Source organism: Phacochoerus africanus, chromosome 8 (genome assembly GCF_016906955.1).
Source record: "Phacochoerus africanus isolate WHEZ1 chromosome 8, ROS_Pafr_v1, whole genome shotgun sequence".
NCBI lineage: Eukaryota > Metazoa > Chordata > Mammalia > Artiodactyla > Suidae > Phacochoerus > Phacochoerus africanus.
The window spans coordinates 167,440,848-167,453,624 of record NC_062551.1 but is presented as its reverse complement, the minus strand read 5'-3'; the positions used below and the strand labels follow the sequence as shown (position 1 = coordinate 167,453,624).

At 52.0% G+C, this 12,777-nt stretch overlaps 1 protein-coding gene across 1 annotated transcript; it reads left to right on the top strand.

The window, feature by feature from the left end:
• The first annotated feature begins 339 nt into the window (after nt 1–339).
• On the top strand, nt 340–10,782 carry CFAP144 (cilia and flagella associated protein 144). The gene is made up of 4 exons (XM_047789428.1): nt 340–556; nt 4,148–4,207; nt 6,161–6,264; nt 10,496–10,782. Exons 1-4 carry the CDS (start codon nt 424–426, stop codon nt 10,604–10,606), a joined length of 408 nt encoding a protein of 135 aa, XP_047645384.1. The 5' UTR covers nt 340–423; the 3' UTR covers nt 10,607–10,782.
• The last annotated feature ends 1,995 nt before the right edge of the window (nt 10,783–12,777 follow it).

Genomic DNA, 12,777 nt, shown 5'->3' with positions numbered 1-12,777 from the left:
AGGGTCTTGATTCTCGGTATCTGCTTTGAAGTAGGAGAGGTCTCTGACTCCTTCCAAAATCTTTTCTAGGAAATGAGTGGCCAAGGTGAGGTCCAGTCCTAAGCCCATGACCTCTGTAGCCAGTCCCTAGACTGCAAGTCCTCTTCTTTCCAGCAGCTATTCTGTAACAAGGATAGGTGCTGAGAAGCTGGGAAGGCGAGGGGAGCAGCCACCGTGGGCGGGGTGAGGGTTAAAAGATTTGGGGAGGGGGGATGGGAGGCAGGAGTGAGGGCTAAGGGAGGCGGGTAACCTAGCACGCGCGCGTTGCCTGGAGACCGCTTGGGACTCTGTTGCCTGGAGACAGCCTTTGCCTGGCACCAGATGAGCTCCAGAGGCCGGCAGTGAGAGGGGGCGATACTGACCAGACGCAGCACCGGCGGGGCCATGGCTGGACGCCAGAAGGAGAAGGTGATCAGAGACGAGGTCCACCAGAACCAGATCCTGCGAGAACTGTACCTCAAAGAGCTACGAACCCAGATACTCTACACTCAGTATCACGTGAATCCACTCCGCAAGGGTGAGGGGCGCTGCGGGATGGAGGAAGGGAAAAGGGGCGCCCCCTGAAGGGCAGGAGGAGTCCGCAGGGGTGCAGGGCGGGGTACTGGGCAGAGCACAGCCCAAGACGCCTCTTCTGACCTCGCCTCACTTCATAGCCGTCAGGAACTACGACTTTGGGGTTGGCGAGGGCTCTCACCCCACATCTCATCAAATATGTTAGAGATATTAAAATGCATCAGTGTCACAATTAGACAGTGTTTTATTGTGAAAAAAATTTGAAAGTCTTTTATAGTATTGCTTTTGAAACATTTTGCAGGGTTTTACGGGGTTTTTTGTGTGCGTGTGTGTTTTGGTTTGTTGTTAATAAGTTAAAGGTTTTTTTCAGGCTGCTAATACTGTCTTAAGATCTTCGGAAAGCTCAAGAGGGGAGTTCCCATCGTGGCTCAGCGCAAATGAATCTGACTAGAATCCATGAGGACGCAGGTTCAATTCCTGGCCTCTTTCAGTGGGTTAAGGATCCAGCCTGGCCATGAGCTGTGGTGAAGGTCACGGACGCTGCTCGGATCCTCTGTGGCTGTGCTGTGGCTCTGGTGTAGGCTGGCAGCTACAGCTCCCATTCAACCCCCTAGCCTGGGAACCTCCATATGCCAAGACAAAAAAAAAAAAAAAAAAGAAAGAAAGAAAGCAGATTCAAGGTCCATCCCTGATAAAGGGCCTCTCCCCCACTTTTCTCACTTGGCACATTCCTGGGGCAGTTTCATCTGGTCCTGTACCATCGGTTCCTCCTGAATGCCACAGAGTCTCAAATGGAGCCCCAGACCCAAGCCCTCAGCCACCTCCTGGCTCCCTTCCTCTGGACAACCCGTAGGTACCTCAGACTCCCCCGTGCAGAAAACTAGGCTCATTTCACACCCCGACCAGCAACTACCTGAGAGTATCTTGGTTTAGCCACAGGCAGCAGCGCCATTCTCTCTTCCCAGTTAGAAGCCAGGGAACCATTCCTCCGTCTCTCCCTCCCTCCACACAGCTGAGCAGGCACAGTCCTGTTGCTTCCCCAACATTTCTCTCACCTGATGGTTCCATGTTCCTGCCTCAGTGGGAAACTCCCTCCTGCATGGGGAGGCTTCCCTATCTCGCCTTCCTGGTCTCTGCCCCCTCCCTCCATCCTCATTCCCAAGCCTCAGTTGGTCTGACAGGTTCCTAACTACCTCTTTCCCTCCAGGCCCAGCCCTCCAACCTTCCCTCACAGCTGGCCAGAGCTGCGCCCAAGGGCATTTGAGCCTCCAGTCCCTCTGTCAATCCCCAGCGGCCCCACAGCTCCTGAGCTGAGGTTCACCTGACCAGTACAGAAGGCTCCTGTGGATCTGGCTCTGCAGCCAGCCAGCTCCATCCCGACATCCCTCTTCACCCGAATACTGTGCCCTTAATAAATATTCTCGTGCCTATTCTGCACCAGCCACAGGTTCTTTTCTATTGCACCGTATCTAAATGCATGGATTTCCTAAACTGCCATGCCATCCCCTCCTCTGCACTCTCATAAACATTGTTCTATTGTCCTGAACTTCTCCAATTCTGGTCCTGATTAACTGTAATCCACTGCAGCCCCCCTAAGTAAAGAAAACATAGTGTCATTTTTAAAATTGGAATTTGCATAGAGTTAAGGTGACATGCTTAGATATACGCATTCTTAGAGGCGATGTTTAAACAGACTTACACATGTACACAGGGAAATGCACAGCTAAGCAGCATATCCACCTCCTCCCATACTTAATTTGTGTCATGGGCAGTGAAAGTGCAGGAAATGTAGTGTCTTCATTTTGCCTATAACTAAGCCGGTTTTCCTCTGGACCCCTCAGCCGCTCATCTTAGGAAAACAAATTAACGTCCCATTCTGTTTAAACTTGGCCCTTTTCAACAATTTCAAGAATCCCTTCAAGCCACGTTCAGGCTTCCTAGGGAAAGGGCTGGTCTCCCAGATCACATCCCTTGGGCGCATGATTAATATGATTCATTGGGGAATTCCTGTGGCGGTGCAGCAGAAACAAACCCCACTGGTATCCATGAGGATGTGGGTTCAATCCCTGGCCTCGCTCAGTGGGCTAAGGATCCGGTGTTGCTGTGAGCTGCAGTGTAGGCTGCAGATGTGGCTTGGATCCTGCGTTGCTGTGGCTGCAGCATAGGCTGGCAGCTGCAGCTCCAATTCAACCCCTAGCCTGAGAACTTCCATATGTCACTAGTGCAGCCCTAAAAAGACAAATATATATATATATGATTCACTGGGATTAAGTGAGGAAATAGTAGAGCTTGTACTGATGTTTACACTTATGGAAAAAGAAAGAGGGAGCAGTTTCTCAGGGCTACCTGAGATGCGCCTTCTGGGCTTAAGTCCTAATTTTGCCCCAAATAAACCTTAACTCTCAACTTTCAAAAAAAAAAAAAAAAGAAAGAAGCGATGCTTTGTTAATATAGTGGCAATAGGGCAATAGTACACAGATACTGTATAAACAGACATTTATAGAAGTTTTTCACTGGTGAGGCTTTAGGAGAAAACGCTTAGATTCCTTCTGGCCTCTGCTCATTTACTGCTGCCCTGCACCCAGCTCTCTGCACTTGAGTTACTCGGCCTCTCGATGCTTCCCTAACTCTCACCAAGCTCACCCTTGGATCCTTCCCATGTATCTCCACACAGCAAGGTTATTCAGGACTCTGCCCTCACGCATCTCCTTAGAGACAACCCCCCCCCCCGCACTACATCCCATCATCAACATGGATTTACCCATCTAACCTGTTTATTGCTCTGCATCTCATTTATATTTGCCTGATATTATATGTAAGTTTATTGAATGTCACCACAAATAGAGTGGAAGTTCAGGGAGGACGGTACCTTCTCTGTCGGGTTTGCAGCCCCCTCTCGGCTACAGCAGGAATTACGGGCGGAAGAGATGTCTCTGGACCCGACACCTCTTATACCACGTGGCCTCCTGCAGATATACCACGGTCTCTGGCTGCCTGGTGTGTCCGCATCGCTGTAGACCAGGGCTGTCCGAGAGAACACTCCCTGACCGTGAAAATGCTCTCCATCTGTCTTGCACGAAATGGGAACTGGGAGCCACATAGGGCTGTTGACCACTTGAAATGTGGCTGGTTGGGACAGAGGAATGAACTTTCAATTGTATAACATTTTAACTATTCAAATTCAAGTCACCATATGTGGTGGGTGGCCCCCATACAGGACAGTACCTCTCAGATTGCAAGGTCCTTGAAGGTCTTGTTTCCTAGTGCCCAACACAATATCTGACACATGACATTCAAAAATGCTGAATGGGTGTCCAACCTAGGGTAGGTCTTAAAGGAGCCGGGGAGATCCTGCGGCATATGGAAGTTCCCCTGACGATCAGAGCTACAGCTACTGACCTACACCACAGCCACAGCAACATGGGATCTGACCTACACCACAGCTGATACAACGCCGGATCCTTAACCCATGGAGCGAGGCCAGGGATTGAACCCTCATCTTCATGGATAGCAGGCAGGTTCGTTACCACTGAGCCATGACGGGAATTCCAAGATTACTGTTTTGACTTGAACCTGTGATACTGTTTTTCTCTAGTTCATACAATCGCCAGAAAGCCCATGTCTTGGCATGACAACCTGGAGGAACCTGAAGATGGTAAGTGTGGGGTTTGAGAAGCACTGATATCGAGCCCAGAGAGGCAGATGGCTGGGAGACCCTCGGGGTACTGTTTCCTCCGGGCGAGCCTCACTCCTCTGCGTGATCATCTGAAAACTGGACTCATGATGATGAAGCTCACAAGAGACCGACATCCCTCAAACAAACAGGCAGTGTATCAGCTGTCAGGCCAAACAACAGGATCCTAATGCCCTGACACTGCCTTCATTCCTCCCTTCAGTGCGCAGCTGTGACAGGCGCAGGCTGCTACAGTCCTACCAACTGCATTCAAATCCTGGCTCTGCCGCTCATCAGCTGTGAGACTTTGGGCAAACTTTTTCATCTCTCTGAGCCCATCTCAAGAGCACTGTAAGGATTAAATAAAATAGTGCAAGTGCTTCGAACAGCATCTGGTACGTGGTGATCAGGACCAGCTCCTTTGATCATTTTCATTATTGCCACGTGATAGTCACTAGGATGGGGTCACACATCTCACACCACCGTCAAGGAGGCGGATAAGGAAGTACACAAGTAAGCAGCGGGCAAGGTTGGGGTGGCAGCCGCACGGAAGACAGGGGCCCAAAGCAGGCAGTGGAGTTCTGGGCTGTCTTCTTGGAGGAGGTGATAATAGGGGGAGGTGGTGGAGTATGGCAGGTGTAGAAGAATGTGGAAGATCATTCCAAGTTATGAGGAAAAGCACAGAAATAAGATGTGAGTAGTTTGGCATGGCTGCGAGACACGGGTGGATGGGGCCACATGGGGGGATGAGGGAAGGGAGATATTTGATGGGACGCCTAACCCTCCCGGCAAGCTCTCCTCCTTCCCCTCCACCCCCTTAGAGTGAGTTTGATAGAGGCAGGATGTAGGATTCCTGTAGGCGGGAAGTGGGGGCGGGGGAGGAGCGAGGCGCTCTCAGCATCGTAGAGACAGACAGGTGAGTAGGCTAACAGAGACCAAGCCGAGGAAGCAGGTGGAGGCACCGGCCTGGCTGGAGTCCGGGGCGGGCGCTGGGGCCTCCTAGCAGTAAGGACAACATCAGGCGGTGGGGGTTCTTACACACCAGGCGGGCGTTCGCTGCTAGTCACCTCGTACCCGGGATAAGCCCCGCCCAGGGCCAGGTCCTTCCGCGAGCTCCCATCATTTAATGCTCAGACCCCGCGCTGGGGCCGTTATCTTCCTCCCACTCTACAGATGAACAGAGTGGCGTCCAGGGAAGTTAACCCCCGTGTCACGTTAGTGGAAGGACGGGATGTCTGAGTACAAGCCTGCGTCTTCCCCTTGTCAGACTGCCTCTCTCAAACGGAGACGTGACAGGCAGGGTAGACTGGAAATGAAGTTTAAGTCCTTAAGCCGGGTACGCACATGTGTACCTGGTATTGGCAGCCATACCTATTTCAATACAGAGGATTTGGCCTTGTTTCTTCCAGCCCCATTGCTCACTCCCTCTGCTGCACGACATTGCCCAGACTCGCTCATGCCCCAGGGCCTTTGCTCTTGCTGCCTGCAGCGTACCTCTCCTCTGCCTCTCAGGGCTGGCTCCTGCGAGGCATCCAGGGAGGTCTCCCCTCACCATCCTAAGCAGCCCCCCTGCCTCCACGCCCCTTTGCCTGTCCCTTCTTCCGTTTGCATCACTGTCCGCCACCGTCTGGTTTGTTTTCATACTTGCATATTGTGTCCCTGTCCCCCGCCTACACCGCGAGCTTCAGGACAGCAGGACCATGTCCATCTCACTCTGCTCCACCTCCAGCGCCCAAACAGTGCCAGCACAGAGTTTGTGCCCAACCAGTGTTCGTTGAGAGATGAGAGGAGGAACCAGACACAAGTGGCCCGAGGCTTACGCAAGCTCTGGGGCTGGGCGCTCTGCCTCCAAGGGCAGATGTGGCAGCATCGGGCCCAGGATCTCTCAGTGGTCCCAAGGCCTGACTCCTTCGTAACTCATGCCTCGTCTCCCAGCCAGGTTTCTACATCTCATTCACCACGCCGCCCAGGGACCAAGGAAGAAGTACCCAGAGACGCAGACTGAAAGCCAAGAGATTGGATGGGACTCAGAGCCCTTGGTAAGTGTGGCTCCCTCACTTAGAAGCTCAGAGGCTGTCCCGTGGTGCCTGAGAGAACAGAGCATGGGAGTTCCTGTTGTGGCTCAGCAGTAACAAACCTGACTCGTATCCATGAGGACGTGGGTTCGATCCCTGTCCTCGCTCAGTGGGTTAAAGGATCTGGCATGGCTGCAAACTGTGGTGTAGGTCACAGACATGGTTCGGATCCCTTGGGGCTGTGACTGTGGTGTAGGCCAGCAGCTACAGCTCCGATTTGACCCCTAGCCTGGGAACCTCCATATGCTGGAGGTGTGGCCCTAAAAAATAAGACCAAAAAAAAAAAAAAAAAAGAGAGAGAGAGAGACAGAGAACAGAGCATGGAGCCGACTGCCTGGGCTTGAACTCGGACTGCCACGCATTAGCTGTGTGACCCCGGTAAGTGACCGAGCACTTTGGTGACTTGGTTCCTCCTGATCCAGCGAAGCTATCCGAGCCCTTGTCAGATTGTTCGGAGGATTCAGTGAGGCGGTGTTTGTCAGGTGCTCCAAACAGCGCCTGGCACGTGGTGAATGCTGGGGAGGTGTGGATTAAGGAAAGCGTGCTGGTGACAGCCAGCCTGCGTCTCCTCTCGTATTCGTAGGGTGGTCTCAGGCACGTATGCCCCTTACATCTACAAATCTTGTCCCTTTCTCTGGAAAACGAGAGTGACAGGAACGGTACTCACGCTGATTGGAAGCACCCTGAAATGCGAGCCGCCCGGGAAATGGGGTCTTCAGCACACGTCTCCTTGCGTGATCGGGGGCTTCTGTGCCTGAGGAAGGAAAGCATGAGTTTGAACAGACAACTTGAACAGCGTCCCAGCACACTTGTCTTTTAACTCAGATTGTGTCCTTCCTCACACAGAGGGTTTTTAATTGGGGGAGGGGGCGGGCATACCCATGGCCTTTGGAAGTTCCAGGGCCAGGGATCAAACCCACACCACAGCCAGGACCTGCACCACCGCTGTGGCAACGCCGCATGAACCCGCTGTGCCACCGGGAACGTCCAGATTTTAATTTTGAAGTAGTCGAAAGCACCAGTCTTTTCCATTATGACTTCGTACCTTGCTTCAGAAAAGCTTCAACATCCAGAGTTACGGAACAACCAACTTCGCTTCTATGTATCCTCCTACGTTGCCGTCGTCAACATTTGGCTTCGGGTCGGTCTGTCTATTTCGTGGAAGATGTGAGGTTGGGGACGCTGCTCCTCGGCTGTGTCAGAACGTCCTTCCTTACCCCGAAGTCACCAAGATCTTAAAAAAAGTAGTAATAGGAGCTCCCGTGTGGTTTCGCTGGTTAAGGATCCAGAACTGTCAAAGCAGCGGCTCAGGTCACTGCCCCGGCACAGGTTCCGTCCCTGGTCCAGGAACTTCCACATGCCACAGGTGCCGCCAGTAATAATAATAACCAATTGATTAAAAATAAAATGTGTGAAGGTACGGACCTTGCATACCCTCTGTCTTTACATCTGCGGCCCTGAAGCAGCCTCCTGGCCCCCAGGCTTCACTCCTTGGGGAAGTCCCACTCCCCCTTCATGACAGCCCAGGAGTCACCTCTTCCATGACACCCGTTAAGACACTTCTGCCCCCACATCCCTCTGTGCTTCTTTAGCACCATGAGTCCCTGCTACTGCCGCAGGCAACTCATCAACACAGCGATGTAACACGGCGGCCCTGGAGGTAGACCTGAGTTCAAATCCCCAGCTCCAACTCCACCACTTTCTAGCTTTGTGAACATAACCCCTTTTTTTTTGCTTTTTTATGGCAGCCCATGAGGCATATGGAGGTTCCCAGGTTAGGGGGTTAGGGGTTGAATCAGAGCTACAGCTGCCAGCCTACCCTACAGCCACAGCAACAAGGGATCTGAGCCATGTCTGTGACCTACACCACAGCTCACAGCAATGCCAGATCCTTAACCCACTGAGCAAGGCCAGGGATCGAACCTGCATCCTCGTAGATACTAATTGGGTTCGTCACCACTGAGCCACAATGGGAACTCCTGAACTTAACCTCTTTTAATTTCCATTTATCTGTCTCAAAATCAGGATAACAATATCCATACTTGAAGGTTTATCGTGAGTAACTGAGACATATATAAACCGCTTAGGACGATACCCAGCACATCATAAGTGCTCAGTAAATTCAGGCTACTCTGATGCTGAAGAGGAAGAACAGACATGAGGGCACATGGCCCAACTGAGGACCAAGCAGGTGCTTCTCCCGGCGCTTTGGCTTAATCCTTGTTGTCTTAATATGCGGAGTCATTCTCTACTCTGCTCTCCTCCCAAGAACTCCCCATACCCTGTGGTCCTTATGTTTCTACTACAGGGTCCTGACTCTCTCACCGTTTTACACAACTCCAGCTGGGTGTGTGGCTCTGTGCAGGACTACAGCATAGAGATTGGAATCTGGCTCAGTGAGTTGGTTTTACCAGTGAAGAGTGCAAATTGCTGCTCTTTTGCAACAGCTCCTCATCGGATACGGGTATCACCTTGGAGGAGGAGACTTGGGGAGATGGAGAGGCTTCCAGTGGAAACCCCCACCCCTTACCCAAAGGAGGACTGAGTCAGAGGGAGAGGCACGGCTGGACAGCAGGGGAAGAGCTAAATGCTCAATGGCAAAAGGAAGAGGATGGATGGGGGTGGGGCATCTAATATATGTGAATAAGGGAATGGAGAAGGGGCTTGTGGACAAAGAAGGGCCGAGCAAAAAAACACACTCCAAGTTAGATAACCAAGCCACTTAGAAAAATATTGCAAAGTACGAGTAATTTTTTTAATATTTTTCTTGTCATGGCTGTACCTGTGGCATGAGGCAGTTTCCAGGCTAGGGGCCAAATGGACCTACTCTGCAGCGTATGGCAATGCTTAATCCACTGAGCAAGGTCAGGGACTGAATCCACATCCTCACAGACACTATGTCAGGTTCTTAAGCTGCTGAGCCACAAAGGGAACTCCTGCAAAGCACAAGTAATTTGACTCACTCTTCTTCATTTTCTTGAAGAGTAAAAGCCTGGGAGTTCCTGTCATGGCTCAGCGGAAACAAATCTGACTAGCATCCATGAGGATGCAGGTTCCATCCCTGGCCTCGCTCAGCAAGTTAGGGATCCAGCATTGCCATGAGTTCTGGTGTAGGCTGCAGACTCAGCTCGGATCTGGAGTTGCTGTGGCTGTGGTCTAGGCTGGTGGCTACAGCTCCAATTCTGACCCCTAGCCTGGGAACTTCCATATGCTGCAAGTGCAGCCCTAAAACAACCAAAAAAAAAAAAAAAAAAAGGAAAGGCCTGCCTCCCTTGGGTACAAAGTACAAAGTGTACGGGTGGAAATGTTACATCTTTGACCAGCACATCTCATAGGAGTGAGAAGCGAGACCAAGCTTGCAGCCCCGCCCTGCTGGGACTCCCCTCGTCCTTGCAGATAACCGACTGCGTGGTCCCCAGATCCCTCGTCACTATAGAGTTGCAGAGGGTCTGGAAATGTGCCGAGCCTCCTCATCATTATAAACCTGGGGGCAGGGCCATCCATGGCGCAGGTGGCACAATAAGAAAGCGCACCCAGATGACATTAGATGCAGGTGTTATGCGACCATAAGAGGGAATTAAGCTGGAGTTTCAGAGTGACGTGGTTGGAGGTGGAAGAGGCTTGATCAGCCCCAACTTAACTTAGGGCTCCGTGATCCCCCTCGCAGGACCTTCCCTTGCACAGGGAAAACCCCTAAACTGGGACACTGTGGAAACCACACTCCATGGATACCACTCCGCCTGTGGTCTCCTGGCAACATTTACTGAAAGATTATCCTTTAAGTTAATTGCACCGTGTAGCTTCTGTGAGATGTGTGTGCTCCAGGGCTCACTCGTCCTCAGTTCTCTGTGTAGCTTCTTCAACAAGAGCCATTCTTTCACACAGCAAATATGCATGGAGCCGGGTATGTCCTGAATGCTGTTCCAGGTGCTGGGGATACAGACACAGTAGCGCGGTACCCTCATGGAGCTTCCATGCTGGTGTGGGGAAGGGTCCGCAGGCCTCCACCAGGGGCCCAGGGAAGGGCAGCGCCGCCAGTCTGCGAGCCGATTCCCATGCCATCTGCAGGCCTTTTGATGTAAATGTCCTGGTCATTTCGGGAAACTGGGGCCTGATTCAAGTCCGGGGCCCTGCAAACCCAGGTCTTCCCCCTTTCCCACAGGCTTCTTTCTGACACCTGCCTCCCCCTCTCCAGGTCAACCCGGAACGTGATGACCGCAGGCTGAACCACTTCCGGGCCTACAAGGACATCACCCTGTACAAGGCCAAAATGTGGAGCTTGGGAGAAAAAGATCGCCACAAATAGGAGGTCGGCAGTGCTGGCAGTCCTCGTCCGGAACGCCCGAAGTCTGTGCTCCCCAGATAAACCCAGATTGCCAAAGCCTGGCTCTGACACATCCTATCCTGGGTCTCACATGTCTCCCTTCCGCCCTAGTCCGCTGGTTCCAATTCTTAATCCTATAAAGGAGTGGGAGAATTCCAGTTAAAGACGGCCGACTATGTGCTTCCAGACCCCAGTAAAGGAAAATAAATGAATTTTTTAAAGGTATGAACCCACAACAGAGAAAACAGAGAGAAACATGAGCAACCAAGACATGTTTAGAAGGTGGAGAGATGACGGAAGGGGTGGAGGAAAATGCGAAACACGAGCCCAGTGGGGCACCTCTGGGCATAGAGCCCCCCCCTCCCGGAGCTCTGGAGAGAGGTCAGGACTCTGGAGAGTGGGGAGGACACCGGACATGGGCGCTGGGAAGTGAGCTGCAGGAAGAGTCACCCACACACCCCAGCACCAGGCACGTAACATCTCCCAAGCTGGGGGCTTACTCTTGGAGAAGTGGGAAAAGCCCAGGGCTCAGGGACACTAAGCAGACATGGGATGGGAGAGAGATGGGAGACTGAAGACAGTCCGGGAGCATCTGGGAAAGGAAGAGAGAACGCCTCGCCCATATATGCCGAATTTGCACCCTGGGTTTGGCGCTGGAGGGCTCCTTTCTAGGAAAACGAAAACAGCTGTAAAGACAAGACCCCCATGGCCTTTTCTGGTGGCTCAGTGGTTAAGGATCCAGGGTTGCTTCTGCTGTGCCTTGGGTCGCTGCTGTGGCAAGGGTTCGATCCCTGGCCCTGGAACTTCTGCATACTGTGGGCTCAGCCAAAGAGGGAAAAAAGACCCCCAGATGGTACTATCTGAAGGTCCGGGAAAGAAACAGCCAGGGAACCTGCAGGCCGCTGGGAGAGCTGCTCACACAGGGACGAGCAAGGATGCTCTGTGCACCCACCCCGATACCCCTGTGCTCTGTGTCTCTCCCATTTGGCTGTTCCTGAGTTATGCTCTGAAAAGTGAGGCCACTCCTGCTTTGGGCACCAGACAGGATTAAGTGGAAGCCTGCAAACCTGAGTGGCCTCACGCTGGCAAACATCTTTATACAATGATGAACTAGCTGAATTATGAATGGCCACATCGAATCTAGAAGTGTACCAGTATCTCATACTATTTCAATCATTTTGCTACAAAGGATCCACGGTCAATGACCAGGGGGTGACCTGTGATATCACTGAAAGATCTGGTCTCTGTCCTGGTTCCTGACAGAGCTCCTAAATGCCCAGTAATGTCCTAAGTGACAGGATGGTAGGACATCTTTTGTTCTAATGAGGTGACCCTTAGCAGCTTCTAGACAGTTTCAGGATGGGGGCTGCTCCTCAGAAGACCAAGCCTTGCTTTGAAACTTGCAACTTTCAGCCCCACCACCCAATTTCTGGGGAGAGAAGAGGTGCTCGAGATCGAGTCAACCACCAACGGCCAACAATCTGGCCCTTCATGCTACAGAGTGAAATCTCCATACAATTCCTAGAGTGCAGGGTTTGGAGAGCTTCCAGGTAAGTGAACCCAGCGGGGTGCTGGGAGGGTGGCAGGCCTGCAGAGGGACAGAGGCTCTGTGCACCCTACACACACACCTGTAGCAAATTTTGTCAAAATTTATTGAGATGGCTTGGCATGATCTCAGCAAGCAGGTCGTTTTTATGGTCCTGCGCTCCTAAGCAAAGTGCAAAGTGGCAAAGTAATAGCTTTCTCTTTTTTGGGGGGTGGGGGGGTGGTACAATGTTGGGAAGGAGGTGAAAGCAGAAGAAAGACGGTTGCTGTTTCAAGGTACAGACCTGCAAGCGCACAGGACCACTTTCCGAGCAAATACTTTTGTGATGAAAAAGAATCCGGGACTTAATCTATTTGAAAAATTATACCAGATCATAAAATTAGGCTCACATCTCTGCACATCAACTCATCTACTTCTGATGCCCTCCTCAAAAATACCAGACTTGGAGTTCCCGTCGTGGCGCAGTGGTTAACGAGTCCGACTAGGAACCATGAGGTTGCGGGCTCGGTCCCTGCCCTTGCTCAGTGGGTTAACGATCCGGCATTGCCGTGAGCTGTGGTGGAGGTTGCAGACGCGGCTCGGATCCCGCGTTGCTGTGGCTCTGGCG